Source organism: Pelodiscus sinensis, chromosome 4 (assembly GCF_052426305.1).
Source record: "Pelodiscus sinensis isolate ZL-2025 chromosome 4, ASM5242630v1, whole genome shotgun sequence".
In the NCBI taxonomy this organism is placed as follows: domain Eukaryota; kingdom Metazoa; phylum Chordata; order Testudines; family Trionychidae; genus Pelodiscus; species Pelodiscus sinensis.
The window spans coordinates 128,138,247-128,161,708 of record NC_143055.1 but is presented as its reverse complement, the minus strand read 5'-3'; the positions used below and the strand labels follow the sequence as shown (position 1 = coordinate 128,161,708).

At 51.3% G+C, this 23,462-nt stretch overlaps 2 protein-coding genes across 2 annotated transcripts in view; one reads left to right on the top strand and one right to left on the bottom strand.

Annotated features, from left to right (window-relative positions):
- Positions 1–3,506: 3,506 nt before the first annotated feature.
- SOWAHB (sosondowah ankyrin repeat domain family member B) lies at positions 3,507–8,634 on the bottom strand. Its single transcript, XM_075929445.2, has one exon. The coding sequence runs from the start codon at positions 8,479–8,481 to the stop codon at positions 6,718–6,720; it is 1,764 nt and encodes a 587-aa protein (XP_075785560.2). The 5' UTR covers positions 8,482–8,634; the 3' UTR covers positions 3,507–6,717.
- A 108-nt stretch (positions 8,635–8,742) lies between these two features.
- Positions 8,743–23,462, top strand: part of SEPTIN11 (septin 11) — a 119,888-nt gene continuing 105,168 nt past the window's right edge. The window contains exon 1 of the mRNA XM_075929448.2: positions 8,743–8,764. The gene's annotated coding sequence lies outside the window, so the exon portion shown is untranslated. The remainder of the gene's footprint in view (positions 8,765–23,462) is intronic.

Here is a 23,462-nt window from a genome sequence, read left to right as displayed (position 1 = left end):
AACTCTTAAAAATAATTATTAATTTTTCCCCCCCTGCTTACTAAAAGCCTGGTAAGCAAATTTGCACTTTGATAAACTCTAAAAAACTACTTGGAAGTGGCTCCATCTTTCTCGGTATTTCTCAAACGCAGCACAACCGAAGCCACCTCACAATCTTAAACGTGGCTTGCAAAATTGGGTTCCTAGTTTTCGAGCAGGTCTAGCTAGTGTGCTGTCGGGGTATAAACTGGTTCTCTCTCTTCAAAGGGGGCAGACTGAGGTCATCCAGCTCCACCAGCTGGTACTTGTGAGGGGCGAGATGCAGCCCTGCCTGCTCTCCCCTCCCGTTTTGGCAAGCTGTACCGAGGGGGAGGAGGGAAGCAACTTAATGGCAGCCCCTGTGCCGTGGGGAAGGAGGTTTCCAGAGAGGCTGGACTTTTCCACCATTCCTACAACCCAGCTCCTCAGTGCGTTAGACACATCCACACTGTCGAGATGGACTCGAATGATGGAGGAGCACGTTGATTTTTCAGTGAGATTTGTGCTTCTAAGTCACTCAGGCATTCTTGCGAATCCCACGCCTAAGGGTTAGCCTCAAGGAGCCCTCTGGGGTATGCCTGTGCAATAAGACCTGCAGCATGTCCGTGGCTGGCCTGTGTCACCGGACACGGACTCACAAGCTCAGGCTACAGCAACGCTGCAGTGTAGACATTTGGCTCTGAGAGCCCCTCTCCAGCCCAAGCCCACATCTGTCTTGCTGTTTGCAGCCCTGCGAGCCTGAGTCAGCTGACTCGGTGCCATGGTTGCTGCTCAGTTCTATGCCCAACGGTGCCTGGCTAATACTCATGTTGCTAGTGTCCCCGGAAATCTCCCCCTGGATATTTTAACAAGACTGAACAGAGCTGTCACGCAGCTTCCAGGGACTAAGACCACTGCTCCTTGGAAGCAGGTGTAACCCACACACCTAGGCTATGTCTACACTCGCGGCTTCTTGCGCAAAAACATCTTACGCAAGGGTTCTTGTGCAAGAAGTCTTGTGCAAGAAAACATCCACACTGCCATGTGCGAGCTGTGTTTTTGCACAAGAGCGCCCATGGCAGGGGTGGACGATCTCTTGCCCAAGAAAGCTCCGACGGCCATTTTAGCCATAGGGCTTTCTTGCGCAAGAAGTCCCTGCCGAGCGTCCACACGGCCCTCTTGCGCAAGAGCTCCTGCGCAAGAGGGCTTACGCCTGTCAAAAAAGAGCGTCGCTCTTGTGCAAGGAGCCCTCTCTTACCACGCCGTACTGTAAATTTCCTTGCGCAAGAGTGGGCGGGCAGTATGGACGCTCTGTGGATTCTTGTGCAAGAAGCCACGAGTGTAGACATAGCCTAGTGTGGTTACCATGCAGCGGCACCTAGACCACAGCAACAGTTAAGACCAAGAGACCTCTACAGCATGGGCTAGGAGCCAGGTGGCCCGGAGCCCTTCCCACACTCCAAGCCCCTTGGCCCAAGACCAGAGCCTGCACCCCAACCCTCTACCCCACCCTGGGGAGAGAGGATGAGGGAGGAGGAGGGATGGAGTGAGCAGGGTGAGGCCTCGGGGAAGGGGCGGGAAGGAAGCGGGCAAGGATATGTGGGTTTGAGGTAGATTTTACAAAAGTGATCTTGTGGTTAAAAAGGTTGGAGACCCCTGCCTTATACCATCGCTTTCTCCACACCCTTCAGAACACAAGAATGGCCCTAGTGACACCAGATACCGACAGTGCAGCTGAGTATCTGGTCTCCAGCAATGGCCGAAACGAGGGCTGCCGGGGAGGGTACAGAACAGGGCAGTGGGAGACATCTACCTTGTGGTGCTCTTCTGGCAGTGAGGGTTTTAGGTGCACCCAAGGGTGGCCCTAGACTAGCTGCCAGCAACTGGCGCCCTAGGCGAACCATGCAATTGGCACCCCCACCTCCAAGCCCCTCAATGATATTGCGCCACCGTTTAGCGCCCCAGGCGACCGCCTAGTTTGCCTATATGGACGGGCTGCCCCTGGGTGCATCCTGAGTATGGGGTAACATCCCTGAGCACGTTGGCTAATAGCCATTGACGGACCTATTCTCCATGAAATTGCCTCCTTGTTTTTTTTAACCCAGTTACGCTTCTGGCCTTCACCTCAGCTCATTAACCCTCTAAGTTAATTGTGCTTTATATGGAAAGCGCACGCTGCACAATTCACCTGTGGAACTCCCAGCCCGGGGGGAAGGGGGTGTCATGATCATGAGAGATGGCCAGCAGCCTGGGGACTAAGGGGTTAACTATACCTAAGCCAGGTAGAGTCGGCCAGTAAGAACGTAGGTAGGAATTTCAAACTGGGACAAAGGAATTTGGGGGGTTTTCTCTCCTTTGTCTCTAGAGAAGTTTGCTCTCCAGTTAGTGAGGGGGTCAGACAGAACGTCTCCCTCCAAGAAAAGACTCTTCACTATCTGTAGGTAGGGTAAGGTTTAGATAAATCCATTAGGTTTTATTGTTGTATGGGTTGGGAAATGGAATCTGATGTCTGTGCATTTAAAAATTAGTTTTCCTGTACTTTGTAACTAAGTCTTGGCCCACGGTGGGGTTCCCCCATGAGTATTATTTTGTGACTTTTCTATCTAGTCATTATGCTTGCAACAGGAATATTGTAATGTTAATAAGTTTTTTTCTCTTTTCTTTTCTTAACCTGGTATTGGTTAATTTTGGTGTCCTGGTTTTTAGTTTGGGGGCTGAGATTTCCCAAGTAGTCACTCCCTGGTTTCTCTATTATTACTTGGGTAGTAGCAGTAGATTTTTATCCCCAAAATCTAGGTTAAGATTTTGGGGAGAAGGTTTATACCAAAGCCTGGAAAGATCAGGTTTTGGGGTACTTTTGCGGGCCCCCACCTCTGCATTTATTGTGCCAGAGTGGGGAAGAAGCCTTGACGGTTGTGAAGGCCAAAACTACCCCGGGTTCAAAAGAGAACTTGACAAGCTAATGGAGAAGAGATCCATCCAAACTTTTTTTAAGTCTTTCCAGTTCAAACTGGTTTAGGAGCAGAGTTACTGTAGCAGGACCCAGTCCTACCCCTGACATTGGCCTGGAGTCAGAGCAGCACACATACCCGAGACAACATCTTCTTGCAAAGGCCAGAGAGTGGGAAGTGAGCAATTTCAGCCGTTTTGTACGTGAACGTTAATATAAATTGAAGTTTTCAAAAACACCCGCAAGGGTTTGGTGCCCAACTTCCTTGGACACCTAATTCCTTCCAATTGCTTATAAATCTTACCTTTAGCACACTGGAATAAAACATGCCCAAGCCACAACTAACAGGGCAGGAATATGGCGCCATTCTTCAGCAGCTGCTAGAGAGTACGTCTTAGCATTTCAACTCATGTTTCGGGTAGGCTTGTTTGTAGTTGCTGGGGGAAATTTTCTTAAGGGGATGAATAGGCAAAGCTTTATTAGCATGATTGACCTCCATTCTGCTCTGTTGAGTTTTATTAATTGAAATTGATTCTTGCTTTTATTTTCCGTTTCATGGAGATATTTCATTGGTCTTAAGCTTTGGAATAATGGTTTACAGAAGCTAAATATGGGGGCAAGTATAAACACGGGCCCTTTAAGCTTGATGGATTCTAATATTTAGATCACTGGCCACACGCACTAGCAACTGATTCTTCCTTTTTGCCTACGCTGAACTTCCAGGAGCTATTTCAAAAGTGCCGGCCCTGTTTGCGGATAACACCCTAGCTTATTGGAAATGAAAATCAGAAAAAACAGAGCTGCTCTTCAGTGTTTGTGCTCTCTTGGTTTAACTCTCTCCCATTTGCTCAGCTTGGATGAGGAAAATGGGCTCTACAGTACCCCTTTCACTTAGGCTTCGTCTAGGCTACACGTTTTTGCAGCAGAAAATATGCTAATGAGGGACTCATTAGCATAACTCCAACGTCATTAGTATATTCTGCCATTTCTTTTTGCGCAAGGGGTTTTTGTGCAAAAAGAAGCAGTGTAGCCACTTACGTTTTGCGCAAAAAGAAACAGCAGAAAATATGCTAGAGTCCCTCATTAGCATATTTTCGGCCACAAAAACGTGTAGTGTAGACGAAGCCTTATAGTTCACTTCTAATCAATTTCACTTCCTGGGACTGATGCCCTGCTACAACGGTGCAGCCTTGGGGTTGCACATATAGGGCAGATCATGCCTTATCCTACTGAAAAACCCATGCACTGGGTAACATCAGTCACCAGTCTTGTGCATTCACGCTGATAGAGTTCCTAAAGTTACACGCTGACAGGGAATAGTGCACTGGTTATGGGCTGCAATCCGGCAAATGCTGGGTTTTACAACCGAGGTGGGATTAGCCATCGTAGTAAAGTTAAGCACATTTGTCGGATGAGGGTCTGGGTGATGTCACCTTGTAGTAGCTGGCATTCAGCCCAGACAAAAGGCTCTTCTCCTACTGCTAACAAGGCTCATCTTTGAGCCTGGGAGGCTGGCTACTTTGTAAAGTGAAGGGCAGGGTTTCTAGCCCTTCCTCCGCATGTAACGGATCTAGCAGTCACGGCTATTGCCTGCACCAAACGAGCACAGTTTGGTTCCCCACCGTGGGTGGGGAGCCTCAGAAGGTTCAAGGCTCCTAGGGCGAGCAAAGCCATCGCTACTGCTGGAGGGCTTCACAACTGCCCTTGCCTGTAGCCGTCCCTAACGCACCTACCCCCAAAAGAGACAGCCAGGCTCAAGCAGGGATACTTGCCAGGGAGGAAGTGATCAGGTCTCCCTTGGCCCCCCCACTAAATCTACATGCTAGAAAATCTGCTTAAACAGCAGCCTGTCGCACTAGTGCGGTTGTGACCCTCATCTGCTGCCCCCGTGGCCTTCCACCTACAGGGAGCTGGTCGAGGGCCTACAGCATGTAGGGCACGGACAAGAGTCCGATTGTGCCCCCTGCATTCAGCATGCTTAGCCCTGTAGGGGGGCGTCGAGGGCTTTGTGCGCCAGGAGTATGCAGGGAGGTGCAGCAGATAGCACGCTGTGCAGAAGCTGGGTGGGGTGTGGTTTGGAATGAACATGTCACACCCTACAGCGTCTGTTCTTACCTCCACCTTACCTGGGGACACTCCGCCTGCCTCCAGCTTCCCAGGCAAGAAGGTCCCTGGGAAATGTAGGGTCCTCTCCCCATGCAGCTTAACTTCTTTGGCTTTTAAAGCGAGTGGGGCCCTTGATCTAAATATTAAAATCCATCAAGGGTACAGGGCCTCATGTAGCTGCTGAAAACCATTATTCCAACACTTAAGACCAATGAAATATTTCAGCTGAGAGCAAACAGCTGCAGAAACCACTCCACCCCCAGCAATATGTGCAACCTATGACTTTGGAGCATTGTGCCCGTCTGGGAATCCAAGACAGACGTTAGCTGCTCTGTTTTCATTACCCATCACCCAGGAAGTGCAAGCGCTAAACAAATAGCATCAATACAAATCCATAATCAGGGTTAATACTCTTTGTTCAGGTTTCGCTATGGTGCACATTTTGCACTTCTTGTGCGGAAAAAAAATGCAACTCGTTGCATAGAATATTCAAATGAGAAATTCTTCTAATTTTTTAAAACTATCAAAATCCAGCTAGTTGCATTTAGGAATAAATTGCCTGAGCAAATATGAAAGACAGGCAGGAATACAACAGAACTAACAAAGCTGGCGTGAGACAGCCAACCAAGCACCAGGGAGCACAACTGCTGTTTGTGCGTGTGGTGTTATGAAGATGTGAAACCCCTCAAAGATTCCTCAGCTGTGGATGAAAAGAATGAGACAACTGGACACCCTGAGCGGTTGACACTTTTCAGAAAACGTTTCCACACTCGCTGGCAGCATTATGAATGACTAACAAAGCTACTTTATAAAAAAAAAAAGCACTTTATGAATCTCGTCCATTTAAAAACATCGTTTTTAACTAGATTAGCCATATTTCCCATCTTTGTGATTGTGCTTTTTTCAGTCGCTCCTTTGATCTACACTGAAACAAGTCTTGGGTTTTCAAATCCAAACAGCTATAACGTTTGGGTTTCCTAGGACCACGTCTCTGGTCTGGGGACTCCATCTTTCTTCCCCAAAATACACTCTGTCAAGGCAAATAAGTGAATAGCTGGCCACTAGTGTAGTGTTGTCCCAGTTTAAGAGCTTTTTCATCCCCCTCACCTATGACGTGAATATTTCGGTTCTTGTTTTGCTGATGATCCCTGCCTCTTTCCACAGCAGGAAGGACTTCAAACATGAGTTTTGCCTCCCTCTCTCTGCCCTGGGTTTCAGGCTGGAGGCCAGGTCGGACGGGGATGATTTAGTGTCCCTCCAATCTTTTCTTCCTGTGATCACTGCTTGCCTCTTTCCCCCCCACCCCAACTTTCCAGCAGCTAACGAATGGTTCTGAGACTACCTGAACCGTGGCAGGGAGGGGAGCTAGTCTGAGAAGTAGCTCCGTTGTAGTCACCATGGCTAAGTTTCAGGGAGCGAGGGCCCCCAGCTGCCTCCCAAAATTGGGCTTTCCCCTGTGGCTGGGAGCAGTGACAGTATTAGCTCACCGAGCAGACCGTTTCCAGACCAATGTTTCTATTTAAGACAGGCCAGAAAAGGGTCCAGTGAGAAGCAGTGAAATAGTTAATTAACCAGAAAGTTCCCCCTCGCCTCCACCTCTAGCTTGGCCCACTCTGTAGCAGACACCCAAGACTCGTTGTACGTGTGCTCTGCCCCACGGGCTGTCAGTCACTATACTCCTCCCGCTCCCTCAGGGCGGGGTACTTGGCGGCCATTTTCCATTTCATGTGCTGTGTTTTCAGGCAGGCCGCGAGGGAGGTTTTCCTGCTGATGTTCCTGGCCACCTCCTGGCTCTTGGCCTTCCTGGAGGGCGAGGTGTGTCTGACTAAAGGCTGGGTGGGGAAGATAGTCTTGCCCTTTGGAGCCCCCAGCAGCTGCCACACTTCTCCAGAGGTGGAGCTGCTCAGGTATTGCCAAGGCCTCTTTCCGCTGCTGTCCCGCATGTGGACCTTAGAGTTCAACTTCTGGACCAGCAGCTTCATGATCCTCTGGTGTCCATGGATCGCCGCTAGGTGCAAGGGGGTGTAGCCACAGCTGGACTTCACGTTCACATCCAGGGGGATGCCGGCTTTCTGGGACCCGCTGACTAAGTCCTGGAGCACTTGAGTGGCTCCGTGTTTGGCAATCCAGTGGAGCGCCGTGTAGCCCGAGATAAAGTCCCTCTGCAAAGCAAGATGTGGATCTTCCAGGAAGAGCGCCCGGACCTGCAGCCAGGAGCCAGCGGCCACCATGACGATCCAGTTGTGCTCCCTGGGCTCCAGGGGCACCAAGGAGGGTCTGGAGTCAGGAGGCCCATGGGAGGCTGGTAGAACCTCCTCTGTGGCCGCACACACCTGTCTTTGCAAAAAGTCCAAGTGCAGGAAAGTGATGGGAGCGTCCACACCTGGGGAGGCCAATACTGCCCGCCTGGACATCTTCCTGGACCGCCGCAGGCGCCGGCCTCTCCTCCCCTGGACCTGGTCCCTCCGCTCATCCTCGGAGGAGGACGCCCTGCTGCTCCCCGGGGTGCTCTTGCTCCGGAAGGAGTGGCGGGGACCGGGCGCGACGCCATTCACCTCCACCTCCTGCCCGTTGGCTCTGCGCTTGCTGCGGAGACGGCGGGCGCGGGGGGCCCCGTTGCTGAGCTGCGGCCCCCCTGGGTCTCTGGGCCCTTTGCCTGCTCCCCTGGGGGGGCTGGCTTCCCTGCCCCCCGCCTGCGGCAGAGAGTCGCTGCTCTGGCTGCTGGGGCTGGGCTGCTCCACGAACCCCTCCAGGTCCTGCAGGGCCAGCTGGCACCGGATGCTCCTGAAGATGGGCGGGGGGCGCCCCCAGGCATCCTCGGGGGGCGGCGGGGCCGGGGGAAGCGCGGAGCAGTTGTCCCGGCTGCTTTCCACCCACGCCTGGATCCGCTGCTGCTGCTGGAGCCCTGAGAGCGCGCAGGACGCACCGGGCAGGGCGGCTGGGGCGCAGGGCTCCGGGGGGCCCCCCTGGTCGCCGGGCCGGGCCGGGCCAGGAGGCGGCTCCGCTCCCTGCCTCGCTGGGTCTGCAGGAGGCAGGCTGGGGGCCCCCCGGCCCGCTCCGCCCGGACAGGAGCCGGGATGGTCCCGGGTGCGCTCCGGGCGCTGCTGCGCCTGGAACGCGCCGTGCGCCCTGGCAGCGCCGTGCGCCCCGCCGCCTCCTGCGGCCTCCCCCTGCGCCGGCTCCTCGCCCAGCAGCTCCCGGTACCTTTTCCGCAGCACCACGTACTTGGGGCCGCCCGCCGCCTGCTGCACCGTGGCCACGGCGTTGACGAAGCCCTTGAACTGCTCCCGGCGCTGCTGCACCTGCCCGGCCGCCCCGGGCTCCCGCAGGAAGCGCTGGAAGTGGCCCAGCAGGGAGGCGTTGGTCACTCGCCCCCCAGCCTGGCACAAGAAATCCAGCAGCGCCTCCTGGCTCAGCTCCCCGGCCATGGCTCTGCCCCTTCGCTCGGTGCCCCTGGGCAGCGGCGGGGCTGGCCCCTCTGGCTCTGGGCTCTCCTACAGGCCAGCCCCTGATAAAGTTCCTGGAGGAGTCAGTTTCACCTGCTCCCCTCTGCTCCTCCCCCGCCAGCTCCTCCCCTCCCCTTCCCTCCGGCACGGGTCGCTCCTTCCCCAGCGTTCCCGGCATGAGTCAGGCAGCAGGCTGGGGTTCAGCGTGTGTACAGCCGTGAGCCAGCCAGGGGACGAGTCGGAGAAACTCGGCTCTCACCTGTAGGCAAGTTGTGGGCTGTTTTTTATAACTTACTTTCACGTTATCTACCCCCGCCCCTTTCCTTGTCTCGCAGCCACCTGGAGGTGTCCCTGAAAAGAAAACGAGGAGGCTGACCTGTATTCCTGTGCCTGAGCAAATGGCAACCAAAGTTGTGCCACAAGTCAGCTTCCTGGGGAGGGGAGAAGAGAGAGGGCGGAATAATAGAAATCTGGGCAAAAGCAGAGTGTTGCGAGCCCCCACCAACCAATTTCCCTCTTAAAGTGAGTGGCATTTATGCTGGTTAAAGGGTTGTGGTTACTGCCATTTTGAAAAAAGTTTCTTAAGGTAGTAGTCCTGAGTTTAAAACAACCACCCAACCTGCTTGTGTTCAAAAAGTGCATGACTTGGCATGTAAACAGAAAGCAGCGCAGTATAACTTTATAGTACTGAAATGAAATTACATTTACAATGTGTTCGGGGGAGGGGGGGTTCTGCTCCCCTCTTGAAGTCCCAGGAGCTAAACTAGAGGTCTATAAAGTCAAATGAGCTTCAAATCAAGCAGGAGGTAGGCACAAGGCTTTTCTTTGCTGTCCAGAAGGCCCTCAGACAAACATTTAGGTGTGGGAGTAACTTTGCGCAGCTGAGTAGCTCACCAGTGACAGCTACTCAGGTGCCCAGGGATTTGCAGAATCAAGCCTTAAAACATTGCTCCTATAATGGGAGCTACTACCAGCTTTTCCCAGTACCCATGCTAAATCCAATGCATCCCGCTGATCTCAGGAGATGAAGCATGTGCCCGAGGGTCCTGGTCCAGAATTGGCGTGAAACTGACAGGCAACACCAGGAAAACAGAGCAAACTAAAACAAAGTTAAAAACTTGAAACCTCACAATAAAATAGATTTATTTCACTAACTCCTGACAGTTACAGTTCAGTGTTAGTTACTCAATTTTCATTCATGAATGTAGTTTTCAACTGGATGGATCTTTAATCTGAAAAATGTACATGATTGAGATGGAAGGATTGCCCGAGGGGAGAACTGGGTTTCTGTTCTCCTTTGACTTTGCTCTTATGTTTTAGTGCCAGATTTCATAGTAAGACGCAAGGAGAGAGAGAGACACTCATTCGTGGATATTTATTATTAAATCCTTCCTGTTGCACAAGACACTAGGTATGGGTGGCACAATGCCTAATGTGTAGAATACTCTCTGGAGTATCCAGTATTTCAAGGGAGGCTGACAAATACTCTTATTCTGCAATTGACAATGGATAGGCAGATTGCTGGGAGCTTCAAAGTTAATGGGGCCTGGCATGCACTTAGCACGCCAATTCCATGCTATCAGTTACAAGACTGTGGCCTAGGAGCGCAGTTAGCAGGAAATGGTTTAAAGTGAACTGCCAATGCTGCTGGACTAGTCTTGATAGGAAACCTACAAAATTCCCCTTTGACCACTACATACTACACCAAATATGCTGAAGAGCTCTTTGGGAAAATTGCAGGACCACTAACTGAACCGTGCATATTCCAGAAGGGGCTGCCTCACACAAGAACTCAGCAGTTTCTCCCACAGGCTGGAAGGAAAAAAAAAATCAGGAAACTTGCTTGCAAATCATGCATGAAACCCAAAACAATGAGCAAATAATCCTTGTGACAGCCAGCCAACGGCTAAAAGAGAAAGTGGAGTCAACAACAACACCGCAGCCCACAGAATGGCATGTCCATCAGAAACCCTGGCACCAGGACTCACCACATGGACGCTACAGGACAGCCTGACATCAGCAATTTAGCAAGACCACGCCTAACCGGAGCTGAATCATCTGTGCTCTGCAAGAGACTAAACTTCTGCCCCACCACAGAGCTTGACCGGTACTAATATGTGGGGAACAAGAAGAATTCTTCCATGACTCTTTCACATGAATTCTTTCACAACCTAACACCCACAATTACTATGTTCCCCGTGAGTGTCATAAGACAAATGATGGGCATGTCGCAGTGAACAAAACCATATTCTTGGTCATTATACGGACTGGTTCAGGAAAAAAAAAAGGACTGTGAAATGTGACATCAACCACAATCCCTCTGCTGCCAAGAAGACAGCTCCACAGCCCCTGAAAGGCAGCAGCCAGAGATCAAACCAGCAGGAAGGGGAAGCCATCAGAGTCCTCCACCATCATGACATAAATAATGCAAAGAGCCCACACCACAGTTTACCCAGGAATGTAAGGGGGTCATCAAATTCTTTCCCAGGCACCTCCTTGAGAAACTCTACAACTTCATTCCCCACAAACCCGCTTCGGGGACCTCTACATACTCTCTCAAATACCCAAACAAGCCAGACTCCTCTGGCCACAGCCCTCGTCCTGAAGAAATACCAGGACTCCTAGAAACTGTCCTCAAACCATTCACCACACAGTGGGTTAGCTTCCTCTAGGACACAACCCAACATCCTCCAACTCTGCAACATTAACAGCCTCCCTCCGAACGCCACCCAGGCCAGGCGTCGGGGGGGGGGGGGGGGAGGCGACAGGGATCATGTGCCCCCAAACTCTGAGGCTGAGAGAGGCCTGGCAGCCTGGTGCCCGCATGGGCAGTTTTGGGAAGGCATTTGCCTCCCCTTCCATAGGTTACTCGCTGCCCGTGTTTGGGTTTAAACCACACAATCACTACGCTCTCCAAGGAACTCACACAGGGAAATGACAAAAGAGTAGAACCCCCTATCACCTGTGGGTGAGCACTTTTCCCAGAGTGATTTCTCTATGTCCAGGGCTGCCGACGGGGTAGAGGTGGGCAAAAGGGGCAGTTGCCCCAGGAGCCAGTGATGTAAAAGGGGCCTGAGACTTCCCACCACCACCACTGTTACCATGGCGGCAGCAGCAGCAGTGGCCGAAGCCCTGGGCCCTTTAAATTGCTACCAGAACCCCGGGAGACAGTCTGGGTGGCGCTGAAGGTTGGAGGGAGGCTAGCCTCCAGTCCCAGCCCTTCTGGTGGGTCTGAAGCGGAGCCCCCTCCCTTCTCTCCCTGCCCAGGTCCTCCACAAGTCTGTCACCAGCACTGTGTATATCTGACCTGTCAATCCTCATCCTTAAAGGAAACCTGCCCAACACATTCAACAGTCTGGGAGGTTAAATTCAAAACTTCCTTGGGGACTAAAAATCATGGAGTGGAGAGGGACACTAATTGCAAACCTCTATAAGCCACTTATCACCCTCTCCCATCCCTCCCCCTCATGATCCCAGAGGTGTTAATGGGCCCCTTCACCTTGAATGGTCCCTTGAAATAGGTGTTAACTACTTATGCTAAACCATGTTTCACCTTCTGTGTAGCTGTGAGAATATTTTCCAGTCCTGAACATGAGCTCTATGGAAGCTTCTCCTCTCCCTAAGGGTATGTCTACACTACCCCGCTAGTTCGAAGTAGGAGGGTAATGTATGCATACCACACTTGCAAATGAAGCCCGGGATTTGAATTTCTCGGGCTTCATTTGCATAAGCGGGGAGCCGCCATTTTTAAAACCCCGCTGGTTCGAATCCCGTGCAGCGCGGCTACACGGGGCACGAACTAGGTAGTTCGAACTAAGCTTCCTAGTTCGAACTACCGTTACTCCTCGTCACTTCACGATGATAAATGCGTTGGCTACCTCTCAGCCATGAAATGATTAACAATGTTATCATCCAAAGTGCAAATTGAATTAAGCCTCAGAGTTGGAAAGTAAAAAAGCACTTTTGCATCCTTTGGACAGAAAGCCATGTCATTCTAAAATCATTCTCATTGTCCGAGTGACATTGCTAAATGGGTTTACAAATGGAAGGTTATCTTCACAACCAAAGGACAGGACATTTTTTTAAACCAGCTTGAATTCTGGGGGAAAGAGCCAACAGGCCTGATTCATCCCAGTGTTACTCCAGTTTCATGCTGGTGTAACTCAGCACTCGATCCTCAATCCTGCAAGGTGGTCTGATCCAAGAAAGCATTTACATACATGCTTTGGTTAGAGATTCTGTACTGCCCTATTGACTTCAAGAGGGCTGGTCACATGGATTGGGCCAGAACATATAGGCTACGTCTACACTAGCGGCTTCTTGCACAAGAACTCTTTTGTGGAAGAGTTCTAGTGCAAAAACTCTTCCACAAGAGCGTGTCCACACTGCCATGTGCTTTTGCACAAGAGCATCCACGGCAGTGTAGACGCTCTCTTGCGCAAGAAAGCTCCGATGGCCATTTTAACCATAGGGGCTTCTTGCACAAGAAATTCATGTTGCCTGTCTACACTGCCCTCTTCTGGAAGAGCTCTTGCACAAGAGGGCTTATTCCTTGTGGGGAGAGGAATAACTCTTCCAGAAGAAGCCCTGTTTTCAACGCTATACTGTAAATTTACTTGCACAAGAATGCGCATGCAGTGTAGACAGCAGGCAAGTTTTTGCGCAAAAGAAGCTGCCAGTGTAGACGTATCCTCAGTGTTTTACATCAAAGTCTCCTTGTGTTACTGGCATAATGCAGGAGGGAAGCAAGCCCTAATCTAGAAGCTTTCCCTCTGTTCATGCAGATTTCTTTTGTCCTTATATATGAGAAGTTTTTTCTCAATGTTCATCGCTGTCATCACAGTGATAGTCACAATGCTAGTTATGGCTGTATCAGAATGCACATGTTAAGTTCCAATGTTATGACAAATCAACATAAGCCATATGTCGTAGTTTAATTTACTCCTCGTCTCTGACAAAACAGAAGTTGCTCATTTTAGCCCTGATCCTGCAAGCTGTCCCACCTGGGGAGACCCTTTCATGTGCACACACGAGTCCTGTTGACTTGCATGAAGATAGAGCAGTGGCAGGCAACTCACAGACCGAAGGCTGGGGTTCTAGGTGTGGCCCACGAGACATTTTGTTTACTGTTGCGGGTGCACTAGGTTGCCAGATTCTGCTGGTTTTTCTCTGCATAGTTGGTTTTTTCCCTACCAGTATTATTAAAGCGACACACACGTAAAGCCAGGGCGCATAAAGTGAGGTGCATGCTGATTGCACACAACTTTGTGAGAGCCGGGTGCTCCCTCTGTGTCCAATCAAAGTGCTAGTACAGTTCAGTCATCACCTCCTGCAAATTCTAGAGACACAGCTGCAGTCAGTAAAACTTCCCTATCCCAGGATACTGCCTTGGTTATGACAATCTTGTGGCCCTCTGAGATGGAAGGGCCATACATGCAGCCACTCATGGCTGGGATTACCTTTCACAGCAGTCGAGGGTGTGCTGGGGTCAGCAACTCTGAGTGTAGGAGCCTTCACCAATCTGCAATTCAACATAATAACAAGCAGGGTGAAGAGAGAAAAAGCAGAGCAAAGGGAATTCAAAGATCTTTTCCTGGCTTTCGGTAATGTTTACAAGGACAGAGACCAAATCTTTCTCGGTTTGGAAAGCACTTAGAACAAAGTAGGTGATACCACCCTCTAATTATATTGCAGTATTTAAGAACCACCGCTTGATAAGGTTTCCAGGAAAGAGTGGGGGTGTGGGGCATTGGAGTGGAATGAAGTTTGCTCCTGAGTTTATTGGCTAACATATTAATTTTTCTGTTGTATTAGGTGGGAGGGAGAGCTCAGTGGTTTGAGCATCGGCCTGTTAAGCCCAACGTTGTGAGCTCAGTCCTTGAGAAGACTGTTTAGGGATCTGGGGCAAAATCTGTCAGGGATGGTACTTGATCCTGCTGGACTCAATGACCTTTCAAGGTCCCTTCCAGTTCTAGGAGATAGGCATCTCCATTTTTTTTCATTTAGGTGCTGGGTGATTTTTTTGTAAAAGCCAATTGCTAGGGTGCTCAGAAATTATATACACACATTCTTGACACTTTTCTTAATTCACGGATAATAACACAGTCAATATTAAGTGCTTAAAATATATAATATTTTTAAAGTCTCATAGAAAGTTTCAGATGTAATTTTTAATTGCTGACTTTTCCCCCTTCATTATTCTTGAAGTAATGCTGTTTTTCAAAAGGGCATAAAAAGAACATTGAAATATTTTGCTTTCATGGGAAAAACACAAGAGAGAATTAATTATATGGCCTTTTTGCAAAGAGATAATAGGAAGCAAACAGGCAAAATTTTGGACCTGCCGGACTTACCAATGCCCTAGCGGGCATGCTGACCCAAGAGAGTAGGTTGCTATTGTCTATTATAAAATATACTATATAAAAAAGGAAAGCAATTGGTGGCATTTATGCTTGTAGAGATGTCTTGGTTTGTAGCTGCCTGTACTGGTATGTATCATATTATAAGCTGCTCAAATGCTACAGTGAAACAAATGTATCGAAAACACTTAAAGTGAAGTGACACTAGCTAGCTGCGTGTGTAGCGTGGCTGAAGGGAGCTAAATAACTCAGTCCTTGTTTTGTATTCCAGTAGCACCCAGAGGCTCAGAGGGACTGGGGCTCCATTGTGCTGAATCAGGGTGGGCCAGATGTGGCCCTCCAAGCCTTTCAATCCTGCCCGTGGCCAGCCCCGTCGGAACCCGTAGGCCTGAAGCAGCCAAGACCGCTCCAAGCGGCTGGCTGCCAACGGGAGCTTCCCAACTCCCTGCGGTCACCACCTAAACCTTCTGCACCTCCCTCTCTGCCCCAAGTCACGACTCCCTCCCAGCTCCTGCACCTCCTTCTACATCCCTCCTTCAGGCCAGAATCCTCTCCTGCACCCATACCCCCTGCTGACCCCTGCATCCTGACCCTCTGCCCCAGGACACAACCCTTTCTTCACCCTTTCCTGCACCCAAATCCCTACCTCAAGCTCCCTTGTGCCCCCAACATCCATCCCAGACCCTGCATACCCTCCACAGAAAAGTGGGGCTCTTGACCACTCACCAAAGCCTTGGAGTGGAGTGGCCATTACAAATTATTGCCCACCCCTGCCCTAGGGTATGCGACACGCAAAAGAAGTCTGTAACAGATCCAGGAATAGAATCCAGCCTTAACCAAAAGACAGGCCTCTGTCCTTTCTCACACTGCATCAGTGGCATGCTGGTATCCCAAGTCACTGCAGACCTTTAGGTGTTTGGCTTATATAACCACATATCCACAAACCTCAGGAACCACCAAGCATGCACGGTCTTTGTGAACACCCTGCATAGACCATTATGAAAATAAATCTCACACACACTGTGTGTATTTTTGGTTGGTTTTAACTATGGCTATAACCACCAGGGGTCAGATCCTGCAGACACTTAGCAGCATGACGCATGTTGCATGTATGATTGCAGAACTGGGTTTCAAGGAGGTAAACTATGGACAGGTTGAACCTCTGTGGTCCGGGACTCTCTGGTCCGGCAACATCTGTGGTAGTTTGCCAGCGGCAGGGAGCTCAGCCAGTCTGGCAGCAGGGAGCCCGGCCAGCGGGCCAGCAGTTGGAGCAGGGCTGGCGACTGTGGCTGGAGTCCCACCAGCTGCATTGGGCCAGCTGTGACTTTGCCAGCCAGGAGCTGGGTTCTGCTGGCTGGAGCGGTGCCAGGGAGCCATGCTAGCTAGGAGTTGAGCTGCAGCCGGAGTGGGACTGCAAACCCCGATTGGAGCCTGCCAACTGGCCAGGGGCAGCAACACTGGCCAGGCTGGTGGCCAAGAGGTAAATCCCAGGAGAGCCCCAGGTCTGACCTCCCCAGTCTGGCAAACTCTCCTGTTGCCGGACCAGGGAGGTCCAACCTGCACTTATGTCCATACAAGGGGATGATTCTGGGTATCAGTTACAACAGATTATCAGACTGGTTGGTGTAACAAATTGTATTACATGGGAAAAGGAGTCCTAACTGTTGCTTTTCTAGAGGTAGCTCTCCAGGCGCAACACTGTCTCTGTAAGGAAGCTTTAAATGGCTACAAGTCAAAAGTTACACCTCAGGAACAAAGAGCAGAACTGTTCAAGGATCTGCCAGCACTTCCAGAACCAGCATAGACAGCAACAGGGGGGCTGACAGCTTCCAGGAGCCCCTAGGCAAGGAGTGTGGGGGCCTGGCTCTGTGCCCCAGAAGGGGAGGGGCCACAGATAGAAGGGCTGAGGCAGCCGGCCCTCAGTGCAGCCCAGATCTCAACACCACTCTCCTTCCTCCAGCCCTGAGAGCCGCGAGGAGCATGTGGCACGGTGCTCTGGCAGCGATTTAAAAGGCTGGGATTCTTTGAATCACCAGGCCCTGGGACGGTCGCCACCTTTGCCCTTCCCTTGTCGGCAGGCCTGGACAGCGACATGTGATAGGATCTGTCTGTGCCGTAATATTCTTGCTTAGGGTGTATTTTATGAACACATGTTTACAGCCTACTGGCACTGTTCAATCTGCACTGCTAAACAGGGATGATCCCGTGGAAAAGTGAACATTTTTTAATCAAAACCAATGCATCTGGTTGCAACGTTTCGCTAAGCCCACGGCCACTATTCCACCCAAAACTAGCGCCCATCGCTGCATTCTCCCTCCTCGCCCCGCTCTTCCTTCGGATGGGCCCTCCACTGAATTCATAATCCTCGGCGTGTGACATCAGTGCACTGCTGTGGCAGCGATGATGAAGGAACGAATGCTGTCTAATCTCATCACTGCAGGATCAAAGGGGAGAGGGTGATAGCTTGGCAGGGTAAAAACACGATATGTCTTGGGTAAGCACCAGCAGCATGATTATGAAGAAAGGGTGGAATTGTAATGGAGTGATGTGTAAGCAGGATGTATTTTTAAAGTTCCTCCTTTCTCCTCAGGCAGTAATATCCTGCTTGATATATTGTCTATTACCAGGGTGACCAATTTCCCTCTGCTGAATACGGGACAGCTGGTTAAATTGCTCCGTATCAAGTGACTTCAGTGGCAATCAAGCAAAACTACGTAGTACCAATGTTCAAATGAACATTAAACTGACTGAGCCCCGGTTAAAAAGAAATACAGTGTAGTTGGGGGGGTTTTAATGTATCTTTATCATTATTTATTTATCTGTATCTTGCCTGGTGAGAGGTGGCCACACGCACATCCCCGTACACCTCTCTCACACAGGGGAGGTAACCAACAAATTTGCCCCAACCCTATCCCCCCTCCCTCCCCGCCCAGCATTCTCTGCCCTCCATGCCAGGCTGGGCCCCAGGATGGACACACCTCTCCCGTTGCCATGTCTTCCCAAATTAACATGCAAGGGAGAGGGGGAGAGTAGAAGGTCTCTTTCTGCTGGGGTTCACACCAGAAGGTGACCAGCAGCAGCCTTTTGGCCCTGTGCAGGAGGGAAGGGACAAGAGCTGCGCCCAGCCATGAGGGGAGGGGGAAGACCTGGTCCATGTCTTTGTAATGCTCATCTCTTCTCAGGCTGCTTGGGGGCAGTAACGGGGGGGGGGGGGGCTTAGCCCCTCCTGCCTGTGGGGAGCGCAGTGGAGCCTGCAGAGTCAAGGCCTGGACAAGCTGAAAGTGGCCTCCCTCCACCTGCCACTCCGGAGCTAAGCTGAGGGGTGCAGAGGCTTCCCCATTAGGGTTGCCAGGTGTCCGGTATTGTACTGGACAGTCCGGTATTTGCGCGCTCTGTCCGGTAAAAAAAATCAGAAAATACCGGACGTGCATTGATTTCTGATTTTTCCGGCTGCGCACCGGACGGAAGCCTGGCGGGGGCGGGGGGGAGCGGCTGGGAGACCCAGCTGGGAGGCGGGGCCGCGATTGCCACCGGGAGCCCTCAGTCGGTCGAGTGTGAGGAGGAGGGGAAGCCTCCTTCTCGCTCGTGTGTCGCCGGGAGCCTGCGCTGACAGGCAGCAAGTGCCCAAGTCAGTCCTGCTCCCCGCTGGCCAATTTGCTCATCCCCCCCCCCACTTCCCGGCTGGCCGGTTCTCCCCCACTTCCCCTCCTGATCTTCCCCGGCCAGCCCCCCTGCACTACCCCAGCTCTGCTTCCCACCGGCCCGTTCCTCTTCCTGATCTCCCTCGGCCAGTGTTGCTGCACCTCTCCCCGCCCCCACCAGCTCTGCTTCCCGCCCCCTATTCCTCCCGGCCAGCCCCGCAGCTCCCGACCCCCCCCCCAGCTCTGCTTCTCGCTCCCCCTCCTCCCGGCCACCCTCGAGGCCCCTGATCCCCCCCAGCTGTGCTTCCCCCCCCCCTTACTCCCAGCCAGCCCCGCCCACTCCTGGCCAGTTCCCCCTCCCCCGATATCCTGCGGCCAGTCCCGTTCTGCCCGACCCCCCCCCCCCCACGACCAGCCCTGCTTCCTGTTGGCCCCCTATCTCCTCCGACCAGCCCCATTCCCCCCCCCCCCCGTTAGCAGTTTCCAGGCCCCCCCCTTCCCGGCCAGCACCGCTCCCTTCCTGGCTGGTCCTTCGCCTCCTCCCCCACCCCCATGAAGTGTGTCTGGGTTTTGTTTTTTTTAATGACTGCCTGGCAACCCCTAGCAGTGATCCAGGTTCTTGGAGTCTTTTTTTGCTCAACAACTTTGGTCCCCCCCTTTTTTTTCCAAAAAAAATTTTTCCCGGTGGTTTTTTTTGGCGGGGGGGTGTTCGGTATTTTTGTTTCAGCCATCTGGCAACCCTATTCCCCGTGCCAGGGGGCTATGACACATGTAGGGCTAGGCTCCTCCTACTAGGCCAGAGGGTTGTGAGCTTTCCTGAGAGGCCGGCCCAGCCAGAGGCCGGAGGGGAAGAAAGAGACCTGCCCCTGGCCAAGCTCCTGGCAAGCTGAGTGCTCCAGCCAGGGCCTGGCTCTTTGTACAGCACTAGGAGCATGACATGTCCCACCAGATGGTTATGGAGGAGAAGTGGGGCTGGGGAGGGGGAAGAAGAGGCAAAGCAAGGAGAGGACAGCAAGAGTGGGAGCATATAAACGGCCAAAGGGTGGGCAGCCTCACCTTAAGACTGACTTGGTGCAATGCTGCAGGTGTAACCCACACGCGTACTGGGTGTGGCTCACTGTCTCATGTAGTGGCACTTTTCCCACCTACAGAGAGAGAGAATGAGTTTCCGAGCCAGCTGGCTTTTAGCTCAAGAGGTAGAGACTCATGCACAAAGTTCCAGCGTCCCAGGTTCAGTTCTGCCTGTCAGTGTTACGCAAACAAAGGTACGACTTACGACCATCCGTACTTACAACCAACCTCCCATTAACCCCATTATAATATTTTTGAGTTGAGAACCATGTACGTCAAGTTTTTCGAACAGCGTGAGCAGTGCATTTAAGGATATTTCCGACTTACAACCAAATCTAGTTACATCCAGGTGTTCGGAACGTAACCCGTTCGTAAGTCATGGACTGCCTGTATTTTGACTTTTGGTGCTGTCTACATGGCAGTTATTTTGAGAGAGAGCGCTCGTCCCCCGACTTCCCTTACTCCTCGTACAATGAGGGTTTCAGGAGTAGGAGTAAGCAGTCCTCCAGCTCAACATTATTTTGACATTATGTCAAAATAATTGCTTGTGTGTAGATGCGGGCTATGTTATTTCTGGATAGTCAGTTATTCCAAAATAACACTGCTGTGTAGACATAGCCTGAGTCTGCAGCAAGCCAGGTGTGAATCCACAATGCTCTAGCTTGCCAAGTACTGTACTAAAATGCTGTGTGGTCCCTGCCACAGGCCGCTAAAAGGTCTATATTGTGCACATTGACATGTGTTTGACTGCTGTTGACTGCTGCACATTGACTGCTGTTTGAAATGGAAGCACATACCACTAAGGTGCTGTAGATTCACACCCTAGCTTACATGCATTAAGGCCTGGTCTACACTAAAAATGTAGGTCAACCCAGCTACATTGCTCAAGGGTGTGAATATCCACACCCCTGAGAGGTGTAGGTAAACTACCCTAATCCCAATGCAAACAATGCTAGGTCAACTGAAGAATTCGTCCCTTGGCCTAGCTGCCAACTCTCAAGGAGGTGGATTACTGATACATTGGGGGGGGGGCGCCCCTCCTGTCTTCATAGGTAGTGAAAGGCTACAAGTGCACAGCAGTAGTGTTGCTGATGTTGTGTATTAAATGTAGCCAAGCCGCTGTCTTCCCCTCCTCCCACCCTTAATCTTTCCCTTTGTCTGTTACAAGCTAAGTGGTTTAAAGAGATACTATTGTTTCATGGCTGTTTTGTAATTGTTTGCTCTGTTTTTGTTGGTAATACCCTTCTAGGCTCTTGAAGTGAATGAAGTTTAGTGCTTCACGGTTGCTGGGCAACTCTAGCGCGCCAAAGGTCATTTCTGACTCTTCCAGGAGAAATTTGAAATAAACCTATAATAGAGCTGGTCAAAAATAATGGGTGAATCCGCATTTCAAAAATAAGTTTAAAAAAATTGCCAAACAGCTTAAGCCCTTGATACAGCCACTCCCCTTTGAATGATACAGATTCCTCCACATGTACTATAGGTCTGACTTTAGGGACCCATATTCCTGGATTTTAAAGCACTGAGATCAAACAAATGCCAAATAAAATGACACATAATTGTTTTCATTCAGCAAAAGGGAGGCTGATAAATTGAATAGTGCCATAGTTACAATGAAATACTATTAAAGGAAGAGGCCTGGAACCTCTTGTCTGCAAAATCGCAGAACTAGGATAGTTTCGGAGGGGTGGCCGTGTTAGTCTGTAACTGGAAAAACTTAAAAAAGTGGGTTGTGCCCACGAAAGCTCATGATGCCGTCTCTATTTTTGTTAGTCTCTAAGAGCTGCAGAGCTAGGAAAGTTCTGTTAAAGCAGTGATCTGCTCACCCATGGGTGCTTTAGGATGAATAACTTGCCTTTCTCTTTGCACCAAAGTATGGATGTGATTTTAGATTTGATGAAATGAAGGTACTAACAGTGCATGTGTGGTTCCTCTTTCCAAATGGCTCTTAGAGGCACCATGCTGGATAATGACCCACATTCAAATGAATCATAGAAAATCCCTTTTATTGTTGATTTGCCAACCCCTCTGTTCTAACAACTGTATCCAGGAAGTCCTCTACATGGTACTATAAGAGAGAAACCTGATTCACAACTGGGATGGCTGTGGAAGAAGGGGACGAGTCATCCTAGGGCTTGTCTAAGTGCGGGGTTTGTACCCTAGTGTCCCTACACCAGTGGTCACCAACCGGTCGATTGCAGTCTACCAGTCGATTGTGGCGCCCATAGGGGTCGATTGCCAGGACCAGCTGGCCAGGTGGCTGCCCCTCTTTGATCCTGCCCAGTTGGAGCATGGCACAGCCTCTGTGTTAACTTGCCAGCTGAGAGGGGAAGAGGCGTGTGTGCAAACACACACCTGCATCCCCACTCTTGCTCCAGCTCCAGGAGGGAGCTGGGTGGCTGGCACATGTGGCGCCCTGGAGACAGGACTACGCCGCACTGTTCCTCACGGGCTGTGTGCGGGGTCGGAGAGCCACCTTCCCCAGCACCCTGCTGCACCCGGCTGAGCTGTGTGCAGCTTCAGGGAGCCCCTGCCTTAGTGCCCCGCTGTGCCTGGCCTGCTGAAGCCAGCCCTGGGCTCTACCTGCCCCAGCCTCAGAGCTGCTGCCTGCAAGCAAAGGGCTGGGCCAGGCAGGGAAGAGACAATGACGATCTCATGTAAGGAATCAGTGCTTCTTGTGGAAATACTGTGCTGCTCCTGTTCGGGCAAAAGTCCTTTTGCGCAAAAGGGCCAGTGTAGACAGCTCCTTGCCCCAGCACTGCTGTCCTGCCGGAGAGTGCGCTGGGGTCACAAGGATGTGGAGGCAGGAGAGGGGGTGGAGGATGCGGGGGCAGGGTGAGAGGGGACAGGGGTTACACTGAGGGGCATGGGGTGGTGCAGGGGATCAGGCTGGGAGGAATCATGGGGCTGAGAGGAGTGAGGCTGGATCAGAGGGAAGATGTGAGGGAGGGGGTATAATTTTACTTGGCAGAAGCTGCACCTTCCTTTACTCCCCACGTCTTTGCCTTCCTCCCCCACAAGCTATTTGGCTGCATTCTCACCCTCTCACCTTTTTCTGCATTACTGCCCCAACCACCTCCCACCCCCAAACTCCCTCTTGTACCCCCACCCCACACCCTCTCCTGCCAGGAAACTCCCTTCCAGACTCTGCACTCCACCTCCCACCCAGATCCTGCATCCCTATCCCACTCACTGGCAGCCCCGTCCCTGACCTCATTTCTGAACCTACCCCAGAGCCTAAAGGGGGCCCACAAAATCCACTAACTCTGGAACCCCAGAAGAGTAAATCTGGCTTATGGGAAGCCCTGAACCGCAGTCCTCCCTGCGCCTTCCCCATACCCTGTGCGTGGCTGGCGTGCAAGAGGAGCGAGGTGTCTCAGTTGGGGGCCACATCAGTGCGGGTTGGGGGTTTTGGGAGGAGTTTTTTTGCTTCTCACGGGTGTGATCCCCAACTGATTTTTCTGTGGGCCTTTGGCCCCAGACCCCAAAAAGATTCTCCACCCCTGCTGTAAATAAAGAAAACATTGAAACCTTTTGAGTTGGACATAATGTTTTACTTTATTTAAAATGAAGTTTGATCAACTGACTTGGGAAAGTTAAAATGCTTCGTCTGTTTAATAATTTAAATGACATCGTCCTCCCCAGCTGCAGCACTAGCAAAATGGCTCGGGTGTAATTGTGTAATTAACGGTGAGTTTCCATTAGCAACGAGTTGTCTGCAGAAAGGTTTGGAGAGGGCGCGGTCTCAAGAAAGGAGTGGGATCTCGGGGAAGGAACGGTGTAGATCCTGGCTTGCCCTGATATTTAAAAAATGATCTTGGGTGTAAAAAGGTCAGAGACCACTGCCTGACATGGTAGCTGCATAACGGAAACTACTAGTTCAGATAGTGTA

Excerpts from the sequence above, each read along its gene's own strand:
- SOWAHB (XM_075929445.2), bottom strand. The coding sequence starts at position 8,481 with ATGGCCGGGGAGCTGAGCCAGGAGGCGCTGCTGGATTTCTTGTGCCAG.